Source organism: Bombus pascuorum, chromosome 1, assembly GCF_905332965.1.
Source record: "Bombus pascuorum chromosome 1, iyBomPasc1.1, whole genome shotgun sequence".
In the NCBI taxonomy this organism is placed as follows: domain Eukaryota; kingdom Metazoa; phylum Arthropoda; class Insecta; order Hymenoptera; family Apidae; genus Bombus; species Bombus pascuorum.
The window spans coordinates 30,919,752-30,940,756 of record NC_083488.1 but is presented as its reverse complement, the minus strand read 5'-3'; the positions used below and the strand labels follow the sequence as shown (position 1 = coordinate 30,940,756).

Below are 21,005 nucleotides of genomic sequence, written 5' to 3'. Positions count from 1 at the left end.
GAGAAGAAAACGGAATATCAACGATACAGGGAAAATTACGAAACTATAAAACGTAATTAATTTGTACTTAAGCGAACATGCTAACCTTTTTCCCTTCGTCGCTTTACGTGCGTGCGTTCTTTCCTGAAACGACCTCTGCATACATGTTTAACGTTAAAAAATTTAGTACTAGAAACGAATCGATACGAGCCGAATGGAACCTCCATCGTCAACTCCGTGCTTTCATGCGCTTGGGAAATTATGATTTCCCGGAATCGTAACACTTCCGTGCGTCCCATTTGACCTGTTACGTTAGCTAAAGAGAATATTACATGTAACTTCTCCTGGCAATTATGTTAACGTGGAAAAATTAGTATCAAGATTCTTCCCTGATTCAAATCTTTTTGCTAAAATGTGTGTATGACGTTATATTAATGAACCGTGTGAAACCGCAACTGCAGCTGTTTCTATCGTTCTGTCGCTACAGAAGCAATTTTCTTATCAAGCGGCTTCCATCTTTCAAAGTTACAATCTTCTCGATATGCAGGTTGCCGTTAAAAGTAAGTGGGAACTGGTGTAAATGAGATATCAAAGAGTTTAGTAAACGATTATTTATAGAGATATAATAATTACTTTGCGTTACAAAATATCTGCAAATCTGTCCCAGAAATATCAAAATAGAAATATGACGAGTCTCATCATTCTCGCCTGTTTTTCCTATCTTGGGTATATATGTAGGTGAATCGAGGTTTATCTTTGAGCAAGCGAGTTGAGAAATTCTATTTACGCAAGTAGCTGTAACAGACATCTAAATTGTGTCTGCTTGCGTTAAGTTTCAAATACAATTTCTACTATATTTAAAATTTTAATGCTAGCCTAATTCAACTTTCTCGTTTACTCCTTGAGAACAAAAGGTCCTACAGAAAGTCCTGTATTCTGTTCACTTGACCGATATTTACGATATTTATTGGACATTTAAAAGCGTAAACGTTTACAGAAAACATATGATAAACGTTAAACGTGATCCCATTGAATACCGAGACTTATTAACATTGTAAATGCTTGGCTGTTCAGTGCTTTTGTAATCTCTGGAAAATATAATACTTGTATTTAAATATCTTGTCTTTTTTATATACATATATTTTCAGATCTGATTCCAATTTTATCAATATAATTATGCCAATTCAATCTCCTATAACGCATACGATACATTCACAGAAAATGTCTACAAATATTTAAATACCTTCTTGAGCCTCTTCTCTACGAGTCGTCTTTTAAAAACACCCAGTATATCATATATATATACAGTAGCGGACAAAAGATTAAGACGAAATGGAAAAAATAAATAATTGATTTACTTTCCATAAAAAATATAAATACAGTGTTCTACATTTGGTATTAACTAATTAGGCATTTGTTTATACACTTACAAAAAAAATTTCATTTTGATATTTTGCTCAGTAGCGAAGTTACAAAAAAAGGAACGAAATCTGTATAATATTTTGTCGGTCAAAAGTTTAAGACTACACAAAAAATATTAAGTTTTGGTAAAAAAATATGCACAATTTTTGTTTAAATTCAATATTTTGTCCAATATCCGTTATTTCTTATCACTTCGGTACATCTTCTTGGCATTGAATCTATTAATTTTTTACATTGATCTACCGTAATATTACTCCAAGCTGTTTCAATTGTAGAGTAAAGTTCATTCAAATTTTTCGGTTTATAACCTTGTACTGTCTTTTTTATGATGCTCCACAAGTTCTCGATTGGATTAATATCTGGTGATTGGGACGGCCACGGCAGCACGGTGATATTTTCTTCTTGAAAAAACTGTTTCACAACCCGAGCCGTGTGCTTCGGATCATTATCATTTTGAAAAATAAAATCATCACTCATATTGTTGCGTGCAAAAGGTAACATTGTGTTCTTGAGTATGTCCTTGTATTGAAAACGGTCCATAATTCCATTGATACGACATATCGGACCAGGGCCGCTTCGAGAAAAACACGCCCACACCATAACGTTGCCACCACCATGTTTAAGAGTTTTTAAAACGCACTGTGTTTTCAAACTTTCGCCAATTCGACGTCTAACGTACCGTACCCCGTCAGAAGAGACGCGACTGAATTTCGATTCGTCAGAAAACAATACCTTTTGCCAATCTTCACTTGTCCAATGCTTATGAGCTTTAGCAAATGCAAGTCGTCTTTTTCGATTCCTAGAACTCAGCAGTGGTTTCTTTTGGGGTTTTCGTCCTCTTAAGTTAAAGTCTTCTAATCTTCTCCTAACAGTTCTAGCACTAATTTGTGTATCGTTTTCATAGTTTATCTCCGCAGCAATATTATTTGCACTACGAAAACGATCCTTTTCGCTCAATCGATGAATCCGGCGATCCATTTTCGGTGTTGTTTTCCGTGGTCTTCCGTTTTTCGGTTGATCGCAATACATGCCTGTCTTTAAACATTTATACCAAGCTTGTTTACAAGCTGTTTCTGACCTGTTCACTATATTTGCTATTTCGGTGAAGGTTTTACTTTGCTTTCGCAGCCTTACGATTTGTTCCCTTTCGTTTTCAAGTAAATTCTTTGATTTACCCATAGTCTGTTCCTACCTAAATGAATTTTAAGCAATAAAAGGTACACTAAACAATGATTTTGACATTCCAGAATCAAAATGTTCAAAAACTGTACTCGTACTCACGTTTTACACAGATCGTCTTAAACTAATGTCCACTGTTTCCAAGTGCTAGGCGGTAACTAACTGTTGTAACTCCTACATTGTTTGTATTTAACAACTGACTGTCTGAGGTTACGAAGGTCAAACATACAGCTACGTTATTCCAAAGAGACAAACCGAATAGAAGAACAATATGCGTATAAGATGTTTGTAATCCGGTTTACAAATCATCGTCTTAAACTTTTGTCCGCTACTGTACACGCCGAAACAACCGCGCAATCGATGTTTCTGGGTAGCGAGCTTTTTCACCCCTGGAATGGTAGAAGAATCCATTCCCTGCTCGCGAAGCGTTAACAAGAACACTTTTTCGCATGACAGAATAAATGCGGCTGATTATCGTCCTACGGACAGTTCGGATTACACGTCGCGTGGCTGTGTACGCGACTAACGACGCTTGCGTGTGTACTACGGCAACTTTGGTGAAGCCATTCTTGTGTCTTGCAGTTAACCTTAGGCCAGTTATTCGTTCGTATAGGTTCCAGCTCATTGTCTGGCATTTACTAGTACAGGTCATTGCTTTAAATCTCCGTTGGTTCGTTAAAATCTTGCCTCTGTCCGCCGATGAGCACGCACACTTACGGAAAGGAGCACGAACCCACGGCACGTTAGCCTCGTAAGCTTGCGCGAGTCAGGATACGTATACGGGTCACTTCGTGACCTTTTCATTAGGACCGTTAAAAAAAGATTAGCGTCGGTACGACGTTATCTATATACCTGAATCCTTATTTACATTCGAGAAGTTTGCGAACACTCGATCTTTCATTCAGCTGCTTTATCGTATTTGATAGGGGGAGGGGGCAAGGAGCGAGAAGATTTAATTTAGAAATAATAATCCACGAAATAAAGATTAGAAGATAAAAGAGAGACACGCTATGTACACAAAGTGCATTGTTCGATTATCACAAATGTTTCCACGATCATTGATGGAATGTTTAGAGGGATTGTGCAAGGAGGATTATATTAAAAAGGTCGATAAATTATATATTTATTCTAGGTTTATTTATAATTTTATGGGCCATTTAGTACTTTATCCGTGTCAGGAAAATTAATTCCATGTCAGCTTAATAATCTTCCCAAAAGTTAACTTTGGACTCTTCGTATCATGGATTAAATCATTTGCCTTTTTTAAACGAAATTTAAAAGGTATTGCTTATAATTTATGATACTTTAATGGACTATAAATTCAAGTAGCTTTATTTATTTGTAATAAAAGATCCCCGGTTTTTAATTTTGAGTTTAACTCTATTTATATCGACGATAGATAATGAAAGAGTTAGAAACTTCGCATATACAGTGTTTTTAGTCCACAACAATTGGGTGTAATTCCAATCGATATTATAATCTACGCGTGGATAATATCTGGATTGTTTGACCTAGACGTCTCCCTGAATCTGATTAAGTCCAATTGGGATGACGCGGCGCGGTGCTGCTACTGTTCAATATGTTGTACGGTGAAACAACAATGTAGAAATAGCCTCCTATCAATGCAACGCTGTGTTCTCGTGTTCAGCTTTACGGGTTTCCAGTCAAAACTCTAACTCACGTATTTCCATCAAAAACACATTATTTGTACCGTAGAATTTGTTTGAAATATCATCTCGATGGCCAACGCATATACAGCAACACGATATCTAATAATATAACTTAAAATATTAGATTTTTATGGATCGATTCGAAAGACGGAGTGATGTCACTATGATTGAACGGCAAGCATGGTAGTTAAAGATTCAGTTTGCAAAGTTAGTTGTTTCAAGTATAGTACACGTAATATAATCTCGATAATCTTAAAGCAAGAGTTGGCTGTGTTGTTCGGCGACTATTACGTTTTAGCTTTCTATCTTATTTGTAGCTAATTTTCAACAGGTAGGAAGAGAAGCCAGGAATTCCAAGTTTTACGCCTACTGTATGTGGTATGCATACAATGTTGCTAGTGACAAGAACACGAAACTATATATGTGTCTAGATAACATCGATGTTAGTATAGAGCGTAGGCTTTTGTGTAGGTGTTCTTTAGAGTTCAATCAGAGATCACTTTCGTCGTAAATCAACATTGATAGTGTCCTAAATGAATTATAAATACTAATTGGCCATTATATTATCGACTGCGTAATTCTGGGAAAATATATATATAATTAATTTTCAATTAAAAGGAAAAGTATATGTGTTGCCATAATGTAACGATATTCGAAATTAAGATCCATTAATCATCAAATACCAGATTTATAATTAACAGCGATATATATATCATGGAAAAAAGTAACGTGAAATAAAAAAAAGTATATCACACACCAGCAGCCAATTCTATGCATACTAAAAACAGCAGAGGAGCAGAAACTCAGCAGCAATTATCGCATTCGAGCGAACGGTACTCAAATATCTACTCGAACAAGGGAATTCCCTTTCTGAAGCTCGTTATGACGTAGAGAATTAATTATTTTTGAGATTCCAAGAAGCACGATAATAAGTCTTTCACGGTATTGTCTCCGCTGTATTCTGAATGCCGATTTAAATGCCATAATAGAATGCGTTGCTACGTAAAAAAAGTAATTTTGATAGCTTTGATGTCGTAGCACAAAGCACTCAAACATTTGGAGGAAATTTTTACGATCTAGTGAAACTGTATTTGTTAGAATTGGTTGTTGGACAAGATTGATTATATAATCTAGAACGATAGCTGTTTTTGTGAACCTAAATTTAATGTTCTTGTCATATCTAGTTATATACTACACGATTCATCGTATTTTGGATAATATACAATCAGTTTAATATAATTCTTGATTAATACTCAATATATTATACAAATTTGCAAGCTCTTTTATCCATACTTAGAGCGTTTCAAGGTATTTGTAAGAAACGTATTTTTAAAGTCTACATATATCACATAACGCATAGGTGTCTACGTACATAGTTTACGTATATCACTGCAAAGATGAGAATAGAATTTTTCGTATAATCAATTACATGTAGTCAGTTTAAATACGATAATATTTAGTATAATGTTTTCAAATGTCATCTTTGATGTTGTCATAAATAGATATTAATATTCATATTTTATATAAATTTCTTTTTCATATTCTTTTCTTTTTCTTTTCTGCAATGTGAAATACAAAATGCGTTTCATTGCTCATCTCCCAATAATAAGAACAATTACATGTACAATTGAATTGTATTGATCGAACAAACTCACCATTATATATTTCAATATTCATATTTTCACAATCACACTATTACCCTGTTATAAGCCGCATATTATTTTCATCATGAATCTTTCGATCATTTTCACACGGCGGCAGCAGCCAGTTAGTCGGACAACGCTGCTTTTCTTTCAACGGTTCGATGTAAGATCAATCGGTCAAATACAGGTTTTATAATATCATTACCGACGCTTTTCTCCGGAAGAAATTGAATTCTCTTCTCGTTTTCGAATAGTCGGATCTAATAACGTCTGGACGTGCGTGTGTGCAATTGTACAAGTGTGCACAGCCCTATCTGTCTACGCGTTCGGTAAATGCATATATGGAAGCCGTTTCAAGGCAGGCTCATTGTCGTTGAAGTGTCACACGTGAATTGCGGCGAATTGATTTATTCATAGATAGCGGATGCTCAATGGAAAATCGTGGAACGTCGAAATCGAATTCACCAGCCACCGGCTTCAATTTCCGTGTATATGTGTCTTCGGGATGCATTTAAAAGTGGCTGCCTATTTTTGTGACCAAACCGGGCTTCCCAACGGGTTTTCGTGGAATCGAAGATCCAAAGATGCAATGGTGTTTCAGCGTTTCAGTTAGAGAGTATAAATCCAGGATTAATTTGAAGAATAGGGTTCTGCAGATTTCGTACATTTAGTATCGTTTGTCCTACAAATTAAATAGTCGTCGAATATAAATTCATATTATATTAATTTGTCAGGACAAAAAGTATAATTTGATGAAATCTTAGTGGCACGACGTATCGACCGATGACCAGCTCTACTCTGTTCTTTTTTGTATAATATGCACGAATTTGTAGGAGTGGACATATCCTGTAATTCGAAGAAAGCAATATGCAATTCGATTTGACGTTATGGTAAGAAGATAAATATCTGCTTCGAATCCGATGAGAATCACTCTTGTGAGAATCACTCTTCACAAGTTATTACGTTGATTCTACGACATTTTCTTCTACTATAAGTTTAGTTATAATAAAATTGTTTGTATGATCAGTATTTTACGATAATGTAGAGTAACAACAATGTCCTTTTCTAAGCTAACTTATGAAAGCTGTTATTTAATGTATCGCAAAGATTTTCGTGCTTCGAGCGATAATAAAGTCATTAATTGAGCATAAATAAAAAAATGAAACCAATTGATAGGCAATGAATTGGAAATGATCATAAAATGACACAAAAGTCCTCGTAGAAACATATATATACTCTTTTCAAGGAGTGTCGTTTCCTATCCTCGTCGAACGATCTTGGCCTTAGGGTAGAATGGAATTAACCATTGACTCGTTTGCGTTAAGACAAATAAGTGGAATAACCTACTTTCGTTTTAATTATTCCGAACGTCCAGCTGCGTGCATATTTACGTATGCTTTTAATCGAACCAGCGTGCTTTAATTCCATTTATGCACATGCTCGCACGCTCACACAGTTGATACGTTGATTTAACGAAATTAAGTGACCCACGAGAACTGTTAATATTATCTTTTACCGGTATCGTATAAACAGTCATTTGGAATCAATCGGTACCTTTGATTTATGACCTATTTTCTTCTTTTCTGTTGCAGTGAAGAAGGCGCGGTTCGTCTGCGAGGAAGGTTTGTATCCTGTGAAAACGGGAAGAAGAGTCTAATTGGGATCCAAACTTGAAGTTGTTCTAAAATGAGCCTTAAAGATTTGCACGAGCGTGGCGCAAATAGGTACCTACACATGCAAATTACAAGCGATCAACGTTCACCGTGGGACGATTGTTTCGAAAATTGAGATACAAGCGATACTATTCGCGAAATGAAGTCTTTACTCACGCTCCAGTTTTAAGGTTCGGGCAAAATTTGTTGCACTCCGATTGGAACGCTTCCAAGCTAAAGGTTATGCGATTTCTCAACCGGAATATCGCAATGTTCTGTTCATGCTGAAATAATTTTTCCGCGGTATCGACGTGCAGATCCCTCGCGACAACGCGACGTTACGCGATTGCCATTTTCTCAAAATCTTCCCCTTTTTTCTTTTTACCGATGTTTGCCTCAGTTTGTTTTCGAACATGCAAATAAGCTATGCTCCAATCCATGAGAAGACTCCAGTTACATCAAACGATCAGATGCCTCGTAACTACCGATCGACTTAGTTCTACTTAGATCGAAAACTTAAATCGCTCTCTACGTGCTTCGTGAAGGAACGTGTCCTTGATCTTTCTTCGATAGCTGCATTCGCTCATTAGTATCGTTTGTCCGCAAAAACGATTCGGTTCGCGACAAACCTAATATTGCAGGGAAACGTTTCGAACGAATTATTAGAATCGTTAACGATGGAGATGTGTATCATAAAGGATTTCTTGGTGTTGCACGTTTCGCTGAAAATACTCGAGAACGACATTGGAAATATGCAAAAATTTGTTATTCATCGCCCTAAATCGTTCCATTTACTGTTTGAGAATGTCACGAATTCGCGATATCACAGTGAAACGGTTTATATCGGGCGTAGAATTTATTCTTTATTTTAAGGCGACGATCTTATTGCTAGTCATGAATGATCGTGATTTTTGTCGTGTCGCGGCGTTATTTAAAGCGAGACAATTTCCAGGAATAACAGCGATCCTTGCACATATATGGTGTTAACGCGTTTAAACTTTTCAGATCGTAGTAATTTCCTGTTACGTCTAGCCAGTTTACCGGCTCTCGTGTTTCATAGCATTCTCTCGTTAGTTATAGGCAAAAGCCTCGAGACTTTGAGTAACTTCGCATTCATATCGCGCGTCTTTTTACGTTAGGTTACGTGTGTTACCACATGTAGCCTGAGACTAGTAGAATCATTGTTTTTCACGTAGATAATGTTGTGTATAGAAACGCAACGTTTATGGATAATTTTAATTGTGGAGTTCTCTTGCAAAATTGGATTAATACTATTGCAAGAATTGTACAAGTCACGATGAATTGCCTTGCACAACAGTAACAAGCCTGATAATAAAACGTATAAAATTCTAAAAGTAAATTTTACAGCTAAATTGCAAATCGCTTAAAGTTATAAAATTATCAAAGTGTCAACTTACTAATTGTTAATTTTCTAGTATTATTAGTTGGTAAATTACTGTGCAAGAGAGGCCTGCACGGATCAGGATTATCAGAGTTATCGTTTCAGTGTGAAAAGCTCTTGATTTGTTATTCATGAAATCATACGAAGAAAATTATTCGTATGAGCATTTGTGTGACCAATTGCTATCGTTAGACAGGTACTGCGTCGATTGTCAGTTTCTTTTGTTTCACACACTTCTGACGAGACATAACAACGATTCTGCTACATAAACTCATTCATATTCTCATGGTATATTGTTTGCCGAGACTCTAGCATAATTTAGCTTAAACAATATGGCAATAACAAAGTTACCAAGATTTCAGAACCACAGATGTACATATCTGAACCTTTACTATCAGAATTCACTTGACATTCCATGGGTAACTTGGAGCCAAGGTTTCTCTATCCCAAGGGACTACCTAATTCCGCAGTCCTATTGCCGCAAGAGTTCTCTTAATCCGAAGAACCACTTAATTCCGGGGTTCAGTCACACGAAAGGTCCATTTTTGACCACAGAGCTCGTTTAACCAAGATTTTTATACTTTTTGGAACCATGTAGCTTTTTAGGCTGCTGGTTTTTGCAATCTATTTGATGATTCTTGCAAGTCCTTGGTAGAATTCGTTTGGTTATAGAGTTCATTTGACCTGAGAGCTCACCTGGTGCCAAAAATTTCGATTCCATAAATAACTTTGTCGCACAATTTGCTTGTGCCAGCTCCGAGGATCTTTAAAGCGATAATAATTCAGAATTCGAATAGTCACATACCTAAGTAAGGCTCTGGGTCCAAATTGATCCTAAGACTCGTGGTCGCTGCCATAGACGATAAATGGGCCGCACGGAAGTTATCCGTGAAACCAAGATGTTTTGATAATCTGCCTGTATAAGTAAGTCCTGACACTATGCGGTTCCTGGTGTTAGGTGGACATTTTTGAGTCAAGCGGTACGCGACGCTATGTGGTTTCCTGGAGTAAGTGGATTCCGGCATCGTATGGCAAGTAGGGCTAACGGCTTGAACTTTGAACGACTTTAAACGATAGACACTCTGTAGTCTATGGTGTCGTATAATCGCTAATACCAAAGCGTCAGGCGATAAGTAGCGTATATCGTTTGCAGCGTTAGACAGATTCCCCAGCTAAGTGAATCTTGGTACTTCGTGAGCTGTAAATCCTTAGAATTTCTACAATTCATTTATTACACACTCTAATTGCTTATTGTATATCTTGTGAATTTACAATTATCTATGTAGCGCATCTTCTATCTCAACGAAGAAGTTATCTGTGTTCCGTTTTGTACATTCTTGTCTTTATCCAATATCTTCGAACAAATTTGCACGAATCTACAGCCATTCGAATCTTCTTTTTCTTATCTGAATGATTTGACATCAGACTTCGAGATTCCAAGAAAATCTTCTTTTGTTCATCTTGCCATTGACCAAACTCGCTAAATTTAGTTATCAGCTCTTACAAGCTCATTGCTCCGAATTCTCCTTCAGGTCGACTATTATATTAATATCGCCAAATAGTTAATGTCGATTCGTATATATATAACTTTAGTTAATTATAGTTAGTTTGAAAATTTGCTTCTAGTTATTTAATATTAAAGTCGTCGATTGAATTTTTAAATAGTCGGGCAAATCCGGCTAGCGCTGGTTATTCGCTGCAGCGATGAGAACAACCTGAAGCTATGCTAATATCGCTAATGTATGCGCGTACTTAAATAAACGAATGCAAGAGCTTTTTGTACCGAAGTAACCTCGCGTTTACTTCGATGTACGAACACGTGAACGAGGAATTGTTTAGAAGGTTCTGATAACAGGCAATATATCATGCAAATCAGAGTGAAACGTTCTTCCTGGTGTATCGCTGGAAATGCGATCGTTTCAGATGAAATAAGACTCCAACAAGAATTTCAATTATGCAAACCGGTTCAGGCTTGCGCTCGTGTGTCCCACTTAAACGACAGCCTCCGTTGTTGTTATTAATAACTCGTTTTACGGCAATTACATTAACCGTAATTAAATATTCATCGATAATGGAAATTGTCTCGCTTTATGAATCAATAAAGATATACTGCAACGCAAGCAGTATCGTAAGCAAGGGAATTGCAGATCGACATCAAAATTCCATCTATTTCTCCGTATCTCCATACGTAATTTCCTCATTCGAAGAAATTTTTCATTCTATTAAGAAATTAATAGAATGTTTCAATTATTTTGATAATTATTTCAACTTTCTAGCTAGACGATCCATATACTACCTCGTTTATCACATTGTCTTTCAGTTCGTTCATTTCTTTTTCTACACGATCGTATAATTTTTAATTCTCGATAATAATAATTAAATCTCGAGTGTTTTTGGACGAGTTAATTCGTCAATCCTGAGTATCGATCCACGCGCGGCTTCGTTGATTCGATCGCTGTGATACAAACTTCAATCGGTAGGAACAATTTCGTTGCACGTAGTAACAAAATATCTAGTCAGTCTACTTGAAACACCCATCGAATATCGTAAAACGGATTTTTTTCACGAGTTATCGAGAGCTTGCAGCCGGAATGTATACTCCTGCACAGACGACGGAGTCGAAAGCTTATAGAGCTTTACGGTTCGTCTGCACCGTTTTCCAAGCACGCAGATGGGTCGACAGACTATCTGTATCTTTGGTAAATTGAGAAACGATCGAGCTTTCTTCGAAAGAATGTTACAATTCTATGTATCTGCGTGTCTCTGATCTTTTGTTATCGATTCGACATCTACTTACGGATGTTCACCGTCTCCATGGGTTGTTAGACGAGTCAAGCTTTGACAGCTTATCGAGAAAACATCGTCGCAAAGGATAATCGTTTGTCTTTCTTTAATCATATATACAGTACCTTACGAAAGTATTAGATCGTTCGGCAAAATCGTAACGGAAGTTAAAAAGGATTTAAGCGAAGTTAAACTTTTTACCATCTATAACTTCGTGAATTTTTTCTTGAAAAATCGCGCGTCTTTTTCAATAATAAATTCCGTCGAGTAATTCTTTTGAGGTTTCTGGAGTGCTTAATTTCTTAGACATATTTTTCGGATAAAATATAAAATAATCTGACTTACGTTCTCCTTTAGTGATTTTTATATTTTAACATCGATATTAATCGCGTCGTATACTAATCTTCTAGTAAACGTATGTTCGTAATAGATGTCTTGTAATTTCCATACATATACATTTTCGAATTTCTTTTCAATTTTATAGTCGCTCCCGTTATAGTGCTAATAAATTTTAGAAACTTTCATATGACGCACACGATACGTGCATAAAAATTGTTCGTGTTGAGTGTCTGTTGAACATTTTCACGAATCTTGAAACGAAACACTTGAAAGTGTTTCGGTAATTTCCATAAATGGCGCTTTAATTGTCCCATGACGAGAAGGTACGCGACAGAAATATAACGATGTTTCGGATATTCGTTACGAAGCTAACTGCGATTTTTCGTTTCCCGACTGGATAAAAGTTCTCGCCGGCGCGGAAATATTTTATTATTTTTCCAGTCGCGCGCTCGTGTTTGAAATATAAACGCGCGACGTCCAGTTGCGGTAATTAAAAGATTTTTTTTAATTAAAGCACTCGCGATTCCGTTCTCTATCTGGCATGCTCAGAGGATGCGAAAAGAATGTAATTTCGTGACCGTTCCTCTAATCAAGCGTCGGATCTTATGATATTAATGAACAAGGAACGGATACAAAGGAATGAACGGACGATTAGCGAACAACTCGGCTAATTTCTTTCCTTCCTTTCGATTAAAGTGTCTCGAACTATGTGTCCACGACCTCTTACAATTAGATTAATACAAAATTAAGCTTTCGAAAGAACAACATTATTCCTTGTCAGAAAGCAAACTTTCATACTCGCTTAATCAAATATTGCGTTGACAACTAACTGATTGCGGATTTTGTCATTAGGTGGTATTGACAAAATTTGCAATCACTTAGTTGCCAACCCAATACAAATACACAAAAGCCATTAAACAATTTAGATGAGATTCTCTAGGAACAATCAATCCTAAATATTTATACACGCGTCGTGTACATTCCGTTCGTATCAAGATCCCCGTTGGAGAATTTCAATAATTAATTTTTTATCTCGACGTACTGCTTCGGCCTACGCGAGTCGACGTTCCAGGACGCGACGGTAAAGCGTAACGTAGCTTGTTCGAGCGAGATTTAATTTATTGGGTGGACGGAATAAATCCCAGTTTATCCGATCGTAAATAATTTTTGGTCGGCGCGATGCGATACCTTGATGCCGGCCGTTCCTCTTTGCGGCTCGCCCTTGTCTATTTATCAACGTCAACATTCCCATTTTCGCGAGACAGATTTCTTTTACGAGCTGCATTGTGTGTCTTTCTTTGCACGACCAATCGAAATCGCATAACCCTGGCCTGGCCGTGATCGTTGCGCCCCGCTCGTTCAAGGGAAAACAAACCGCTTGAATTTTCTCGGACCCGATTCAGATTCGATCAACCACGATTTCAGCGGAACAATTCAACTCCTACGTAACACTGAAGCTGCAGAATGTGAAGTCGACGACAGTCACGGTGAAAGGGGCCAATCCATGCTGGGAGCAAGATTTTCTTTTGTAAGTACATGTCTGCGAACGTATTTATTAACAAGAAAGGTCGGTAGGTTTGCCGAATTTACGATAGAGCCCCGAATATCGTCCCTCGGTATCCAATATTTTCCACGATTTCCCCCTTCGAATAGATAAAAGCATAGGGATGAAACAGACGAAAGGGACGGACCGTTTCAATTTCGAATTTGCAGTTCACCGATGTTCCAAGTTCGCCATCTGTTGTAGTTTATCGCTCGTAAATGTCTGGATACTATTTGGATTTGTGCGTGTAACAGCACGTGAATTTCCTTAAAACGTATAAATCAATGGTAGATCAATAGAAGCAGTCTTTGCTACTTCCTTATGTAATTATCAGAATGTGCATATTGAGATATGTATAATTTTGTGTGCTAGACTAGATTGGCCGCGTAGTAGTGACACACGCATGGAAATACGTGTGTGCGCGGCGTCTCGAAAAGCACATGGATGTAACTATTCCGTTGGCAGTCTGGTATGGAAGATGATGAGACAAAGAGTGCCGAGACGCGTTATATCGACGAAGATCCTGGGAATCGTTTATTAAATGAATCTAAAACTATTTTAATATGAATTCTAAGCGTAACCTTAGTGTTCCTTTACTTTTATTTCGGCAATTAAGATCCACAATTCTCAACAGTACATTTGAATAATTTGTTAAAAAACTTAGCAATGGTATATCTTCTTTTCTACGATAAAATATAAAATTCATCTATATCATCATTGACTTTGAATATCAATATTTGTAACGATGTCGGTTTACGAGAATCTACTATCCGTGTTCAACTTCTTTTGCCTCCGATAACCATATTTAGTGGGTCGGTGTTGAATGAAAATGATAAGAGTCGAAAGAAATCGACGAGATCCGAAGTGTGCGCGTTATCATTGCTCGTTCATTTCTGAGTTTGTGTCCGAGCTCGATAACGTGGAGGTTTTGCGATCGACCATCGAATCCGTTTAAGAGGTAAAATCCTCCCCCGACTTTAACATCCATAATTGATATAATAAATATACGCTTAGTCGGTACAACAAAATAATCTATTCGTTGTTGAAGATAATACGATTAGCTAATCGCTAGTTGTATTTCGCGGCTCGATCCATTTACATTCGAACTAGCATCCTCATTTGTTTTCTTTTCGCTCTTTTTTCAGTTCTGATGATATTTTCTATTCGAGTATCGATTTATCACGTCGACAAAAGCGAACTTCGTTCCTTTGCGGCACGGTATGGTATAATTACGCTTTAGAATAATTCTGTCGACGTCGTTTCCCGGTATGCTTTATCATTCCGATATTATCAGTAGAACGTGGGTGTTGAGAAATATAATGTGGGATATGATTTGCTTATTTATAAAAAGAGGACGATGGTGATGAATGTAATATTCAAATATTTTCTGGTTGCTCTTTATTATTAGCCTAGTTTTCTTTTTCTCTCTCTCTCTGTCTCTCTCTAACTTTTTCTTTTTCTCATCCACTTTATTCGCCAGAAAGTTAGATTCTTCAATGAAAGTTCTTACGATGTAATTTTATTTTCGATATTAAATAGAGCACGATATAAATTCATTGAAAAAGTTTATTTTGAAACTGCACTTTCATAGATGACAATTTAAAATTGGAAACAGTCGGCTATATTCGTTAATACATCGTCGATATTGGAACAGAAAATTCGGATAGTTCAATTTTCAGAATGTATTACGAGAATGTGCCAGTTGTTATTAACAATGGTTCGCTTGATTTTCAATCGCTCGAAATAGTACAGGCCACGTGAAAAATATACATACATTAAATTTCCTATTATTTCAAGACAATTTAAAGGGCCAGAAAATTCACGATTTGTTAATACTCATTCGGAGAAGCAAATTAATCGACGCATTACTACTATTAGTATGTGTAATATTAATATTCGATATGTAGTACAAATATTCTTCCATAACGTTGCTAACAAATCTTCCGGTTGATGCGACATTAAATCAGAATTAAAAAAAAAAAAAAAGGGGAAAATGACGGAGGTGAAGAAAATATCTGTCTATCTATAGGCAGCATTGTAGTTGACCGATGTTCGAGCAAAAGTTATGGAAATTCCGAATGGAATTACGACGACGAGCAGCGTCTTTTCTAAGGAAGAACTTTCGATTTAAAATCCCTCGTTCGATTCGGCATGGCTGGTGTTGGCGAAGAAAGCACGCAGCCGCGTCCGTTTTTCCGTTTATACGAGTCGTGGGATAGGTTTCTAAAGACGAATGAGGTCTATCAAGTTATGCCAAGTTATGCGACGTTATGAACGTGATTCGCATTTCTGTGCCGATATGCGTCCAAGCTACGCAGATCGAAATAAATGGAAACGAATATTTCTATACCGATTCATCAATTTCCCTATTTCGTCAGAGCTTTCGCTTAAATCTTCGTTTAAATTTCGCAACGATGTCGAATTCTGATTTACGCTTTTAACGATTACTTTTGTCTAGTTTACATTGTTAACGCGAAAATCAGATCGCGTGAAATGGTCGACACGGAGAACACGCTATTGATCGACCGTCTAAAATATATAAGGAGGACAATTGCGAACGATAGAGGTGGAAAATAAGAGAATTTTGGATCTTAGCTTTCTGAAATATCCTTACTGGCGCCGTTAAATCCTCACTTGCCAAGTTGCGAACCTTTAACCTACTTTACCTTTGACGCCCCCCTCTCTGTACGCGGCCGAGCTGCATTTAAATCGTATTTATTTAACCCGTGACGAAACAACCGAAAATAAGAATCTCGACGATGTTATCGATCAATTTCCCTCGATTTAGAGCATCCGTATCGATTACGTTAATAATGCTGTTACGAAACGTCTATTTATATTTCCTATCGATCCATAACGATGTAAGAGGCAGAAAGAATCAGCTGATTGGATTGCCGGTTTTCAATATAAAGGCACATTTATTCGTCGATTGACCAACATGATTAAGCAAATGCAAATTATTCGATAGTCTTAATCGTTGTTTAAGTTTACTGTTCGAGACGGTTCCGCTATTAAGACGTGATAAATCGTGAATTTAACATCAACGTGGCAATATCTAACGGGACGGTAATAAGAATCGTGGACGCGAAAGACGTGAGTTTGAACGTTGCTTTTAACAGCTACAGGGAACGAGGGAAGGATCAGTCGATATCGAGTCACCGGATCGTGATTCGAATGCGAATATTCTATTTGCCGTTCTAACTAATTAAGTTTTCCAATCAGTCGACGAATTGTTTCCCCTTAAGTCTAATGTTTAAACTATCCTTCGTCTAGAATAGTTAATCGGCTCGTTAACGGCGTAATCGTAAAATTCCTTTCAATTTCTGTCTTTATTCGTTGCATTTCTACTTTTTCTATAGAGCGACGTACAAAAGTTTCAGATAGATTTTTCATTTTATATTGGAAAAGCGATATCGAAAAGAATTTTGATCGATGTCGAGTACGAAGAGTACGAGGATGCGGCAAGTAAACGTGATATTAGTTAAGATTCTTTAAAATATCGTTTTTAGGATATAAAGTGAAAAATGTGTGTGAAACTTTTGCACATCGCCATATGCGAGAAAAGTTCTTTGCCAATATAATAATACGACAAAATAAGAAGCGAAAAGTGTAAAATAAAAATTTGTTTGTTATCCAGCGAAACGAACGATATGAATACGGGCCTTCTGGTGGAAGTGTGGTGCAAGGGTTTCCTGTGGGATCGTTTCTTGGGCTACTACTACGTCCCATTATCAGAAGTGTCCTACATGAATGAGGTAACGTCTAAGCAGTCCTACAATACATCCACTGGCACGGTATCGACAGGGAAACAAGAACAACAACACATATCCTCTGACAGCATGCGAGACACGAACAGCAATACACAGCCACCAGACATCATCAGCACGGTACACTAATTGATACATGTAGCTAGCCAGATTTCTGTCTTACCAATACTGCAGATTAATTTCTAAACATGCATGCGACCCCGCTGTCATATTTCCGAGACGCGGTTACAGTAAAATCATGATTACACTCTCGACGTACACAGCTCCTAAACGGGAGTGGGTGTCCGTAATATTCGAGGATCGATTAGAAGCGGCGTGTCTCGATATTCCGTGCACGTGGCACTCTTATCACGATATGAACTCGATTTTCGCGTGTACGTCGACGTCGTGTATATTAAATGAACCCATGCTCGTTCACGACGTATTTGACGTAAAGCCGGTATAAACGAAAAAAGAAAAAGTTAAGAAACTAGGAGAATAGGCAAGCAGCGGTTCTTCGGTACAAATAGTACGTACTAGCTGCTACGAACTAATTTGCAAGATCGTAATCGATGGTATTCGAGATTTACGGTCTAAACGTGTTACCGATACTTAACCGTGTACGTATATATTTCTCATGTTCGCCCGGTGCGGTGGTTGAACTGTTTCGCGAAGCGGCGGTATCACCCGATCGGTGTAGATACAACTAGGCGCGAAGGAGCACGATTGCGAAGTAGCGAGACGTTTAAAAGCGTACGAGTTCCACTTTACGACTGATCGATGATACAACACGTCAGGCAGAAATCCCGCGACACTTACGCGAAATAGCGGTAATTTTTTTCTGCTGACTAGCTTCCAAGTCAACGAAGTCAGCGTGTATAATGTTGTACGGATTTGCTAAAAAGAATTAATCACCCCTTGGAGACCGATACCTCGAACCGTGCACTGTTTACCGTTTAACTCGGGGCACGAGGGAGTCGTTTTTTCAAGGAACATTGACCAGACACGATCGACATGGAAGGTATAATTAGTACATTGGGTGAGATCTTGAACCTCTTCTTATTAAGAAGGACTGGTAGGTGTGTGGCGAAGCAGAGATTTGATTCGTTGTTTATACGTCAACACGAACCGAAGGTAGCTATTCGTCGAAGAACGACGTCAAAAGCATAGCGAATTCTTTATTCGTATCGCTCCCTTCCCCGTCCTGTTATTTTCCAAACGACTTTCCCGTAAACGCCGCGGGATCGCGCTCCATCGAGCATAAACTTTGCACGATTTTGTAACAGAGGAAAGAAAAAAGGAAGCGTGGCAAAATAAGGGCATGGGATATAAGGCATGGTATACACCGGCATACGGCATGCTGACAGGTTTAAATGGCATCGCGTGAGTGTAACTGATCGAAAAGGCTGCTCATAAAAAAGAGAGGGAGCAATACGTGTGCAAACGACCGGTCTAAAAAATCCCGTGGATAGATCGGTGACACGATACATTGTCGTGGTAGGCTTCTGTAAGAGATTTTATGCCACTTCGTACCAGGTATCGCGATAGTAAACTCGTGTAGGACACAATGTATATTAATAAATAGGCCGCTGATGTTTATGCATTTACGAGAAATTTAAATGTGCAGAAATGTAAATATAGTATGCTTAGGCATACAAAATGTACTATGTAAGTAAAGTGGTCGTGAAACGAATTTTTATTTAAACTCCGTCTCTTTAGTCGTGTTCATAGAAACGTGAATTTGCATGAGCATCCGCAGTGTGTTAATGGATAACACGGATGAAAAATGAGATTTTTCTATTTACTTGCTGATTATTTTATTTCGAATTTAAATATCCTGTCGCGGCGTTCGTAAGAATCATCTCCCGATACTGATTTTTCGTTAAGAACGATTTCATCGAATTTATGGGAATTACTTCTCTACGTTAGTTTTTCATTAGAAAGTATTTTTTTCCTTTCAGAAAGTTTCATCGAGTATTATCTCGAGTATTGATCTCTTCTTCTTTGTAGTAACACGACTGTGAGAAACTGGTGAAATTTTTATCGAACGTGTTAAGGGTGTTTGGAGCAGAGTAATGGACGTATGAGAAAAGAGTATTTGTTTAGTTCGAAGTGTGAGAGGTGCGAAAGTAGAATGTTTGGACTAATTGTAAGTTCTTGAGTCATGACGCGAACAAACGTTCTACGATCACCTAAGGTTTTCCTTTCTCATTATATATCCTTTCGTATATATATCACAGTTGCTCAAGAAAGTAATCGAACGCTCGTTATTAAAACAATGTTACAACCAATATAAGATATACGTATCAAAATTACATGTCTAAAATTTGGGACGAATCCGATAACATTCGTCGAATATTACGAAACACTTGTCGACTGTTATGAGACATTCGTTACAATGACGTACAGAAACAAGGTCAGGAAAGTAATCGAACGTCTAGATGTTAAGCGAATAAACAATGCTTTTGTGTACAAAGTGGAATCATTCGTAGGCTCAGTTGATGTAGGAACATCGCGTAGTGAGCTTCTCGTTACGCTGTGAATAATATCAGTTTGCGTACTGACAATGAGTTCGAAAATCCTAGAAATTCAAAAGAGAATTGATATTAAAATTGCACAAAGATGGAAAATCATATAGGCAGGTCGCCAGATTATTAAACGGAAGTGTGTCCACGATACGTTATATTATCAAAAAACGAAAAAGCGAAGTAATAGTGACAAGAAAACACCGTACTGTCAGGTCAAAGACACTAACTAATAGAAAAGGAAAAGCTATTATACGCGAAATAAAGAAGGATCCGAATATCTTGGCTACGAAGCTCACTCAAATGGTTGCCAACTACTTCGGGAAGAATATTCACGAGGAAATTATGTCGCAGAATTTTGTGACGCAATGATTTCCATGGTGGGATACCACGAAACCATTCGTTAACAAGAAGAATCAAGCCAGGCGTTTAAACTCCACGAAGCAATATATGAGCGAAGATACTACTTTCTGGGATAAAGTTATATTCTCGGATGAAAGCAAATACAATGTATTTAGATCGAATGGACATCGCATGTCTGGAGCAAAGCCAATTCAGAAACGAATATTAAACATTTATGTTCTGCTATGAAGCATTACGATGATTCCGTGATGTTGCGTGTACGGCTACAAACGGCACTGGGAATCTCGTTTTCATAGGTGCTATTTGTAGAATATTATTCTAGACACGTATAAATTTTGAAATATTTTAAAAAAATAATTTAAAAGGCAGCGCTACAAAAGTGAGATTATTAAACAATTTTTCTTTTCAACGTAACAATGACTTTCAGGCAAACACGGTCGGAATGGCGAAAGAATTGCGAACATGAAAGAATTATCGTATAATACGTGTAACATACGCCCCCACAAAGTCCGGATTTTAACTACATTCTTGTGGGCGAAAATCAGTAAAAGATAAAAAAATTACGACATAACTTGGAAAGACATACTGGTAAAAAAGACAAAAGTTTATTGAAGTATGAAACTATGCATCTGTTCGTTACAAACAAACCTTCTGTGTCTTACATTACATTCAAAACCTTATACCAGATTTCCTCCTGTTTTCTACGCCAATAGGCTGAGCGCAGGCTGAAATTCGTAAATTCCGCAGAAACGTAATTT

At 37.4% G+C, this 21,005-nt stretch overlaps 1 protein-coding gene across 5 annotated transcripts in view; it reads left to right on the top strand.

Moving 5' to 3' along the window:
* LOC132909895 (protein unc-13 homolog B) overlaps positions 1 to 21,005 on the top strand; it is a 373,086-nt gene that overhangs the window by 20,147 nt on the left and 331,934 nt on the right. For 4 of the 5 annotated variants that reach the window (XM_060965204.1, XM_060965174.1, XM_060965183.1 and 1 more), the window contains exons 2-4: positions 7,486 to 7,515; positions 13,496 to 13,598; positions 17,251 to 17,500. In XM_060965204.1, the coding sequence (XP_060821187.1) occupies positions 7,486 to 7,515; positions 13,496 to 13,598; positions 17,251 to 17,500 (383 nt within the window). The remainder of the gene's footprint in view (positions 1 to 7,485; positions 7,516 to 13,495; positions 13,599 to 17,250; positions 17,501 to 21,005) is intronic. The other variant, XM_060965194.1, reaches the window with a different exon arrangement.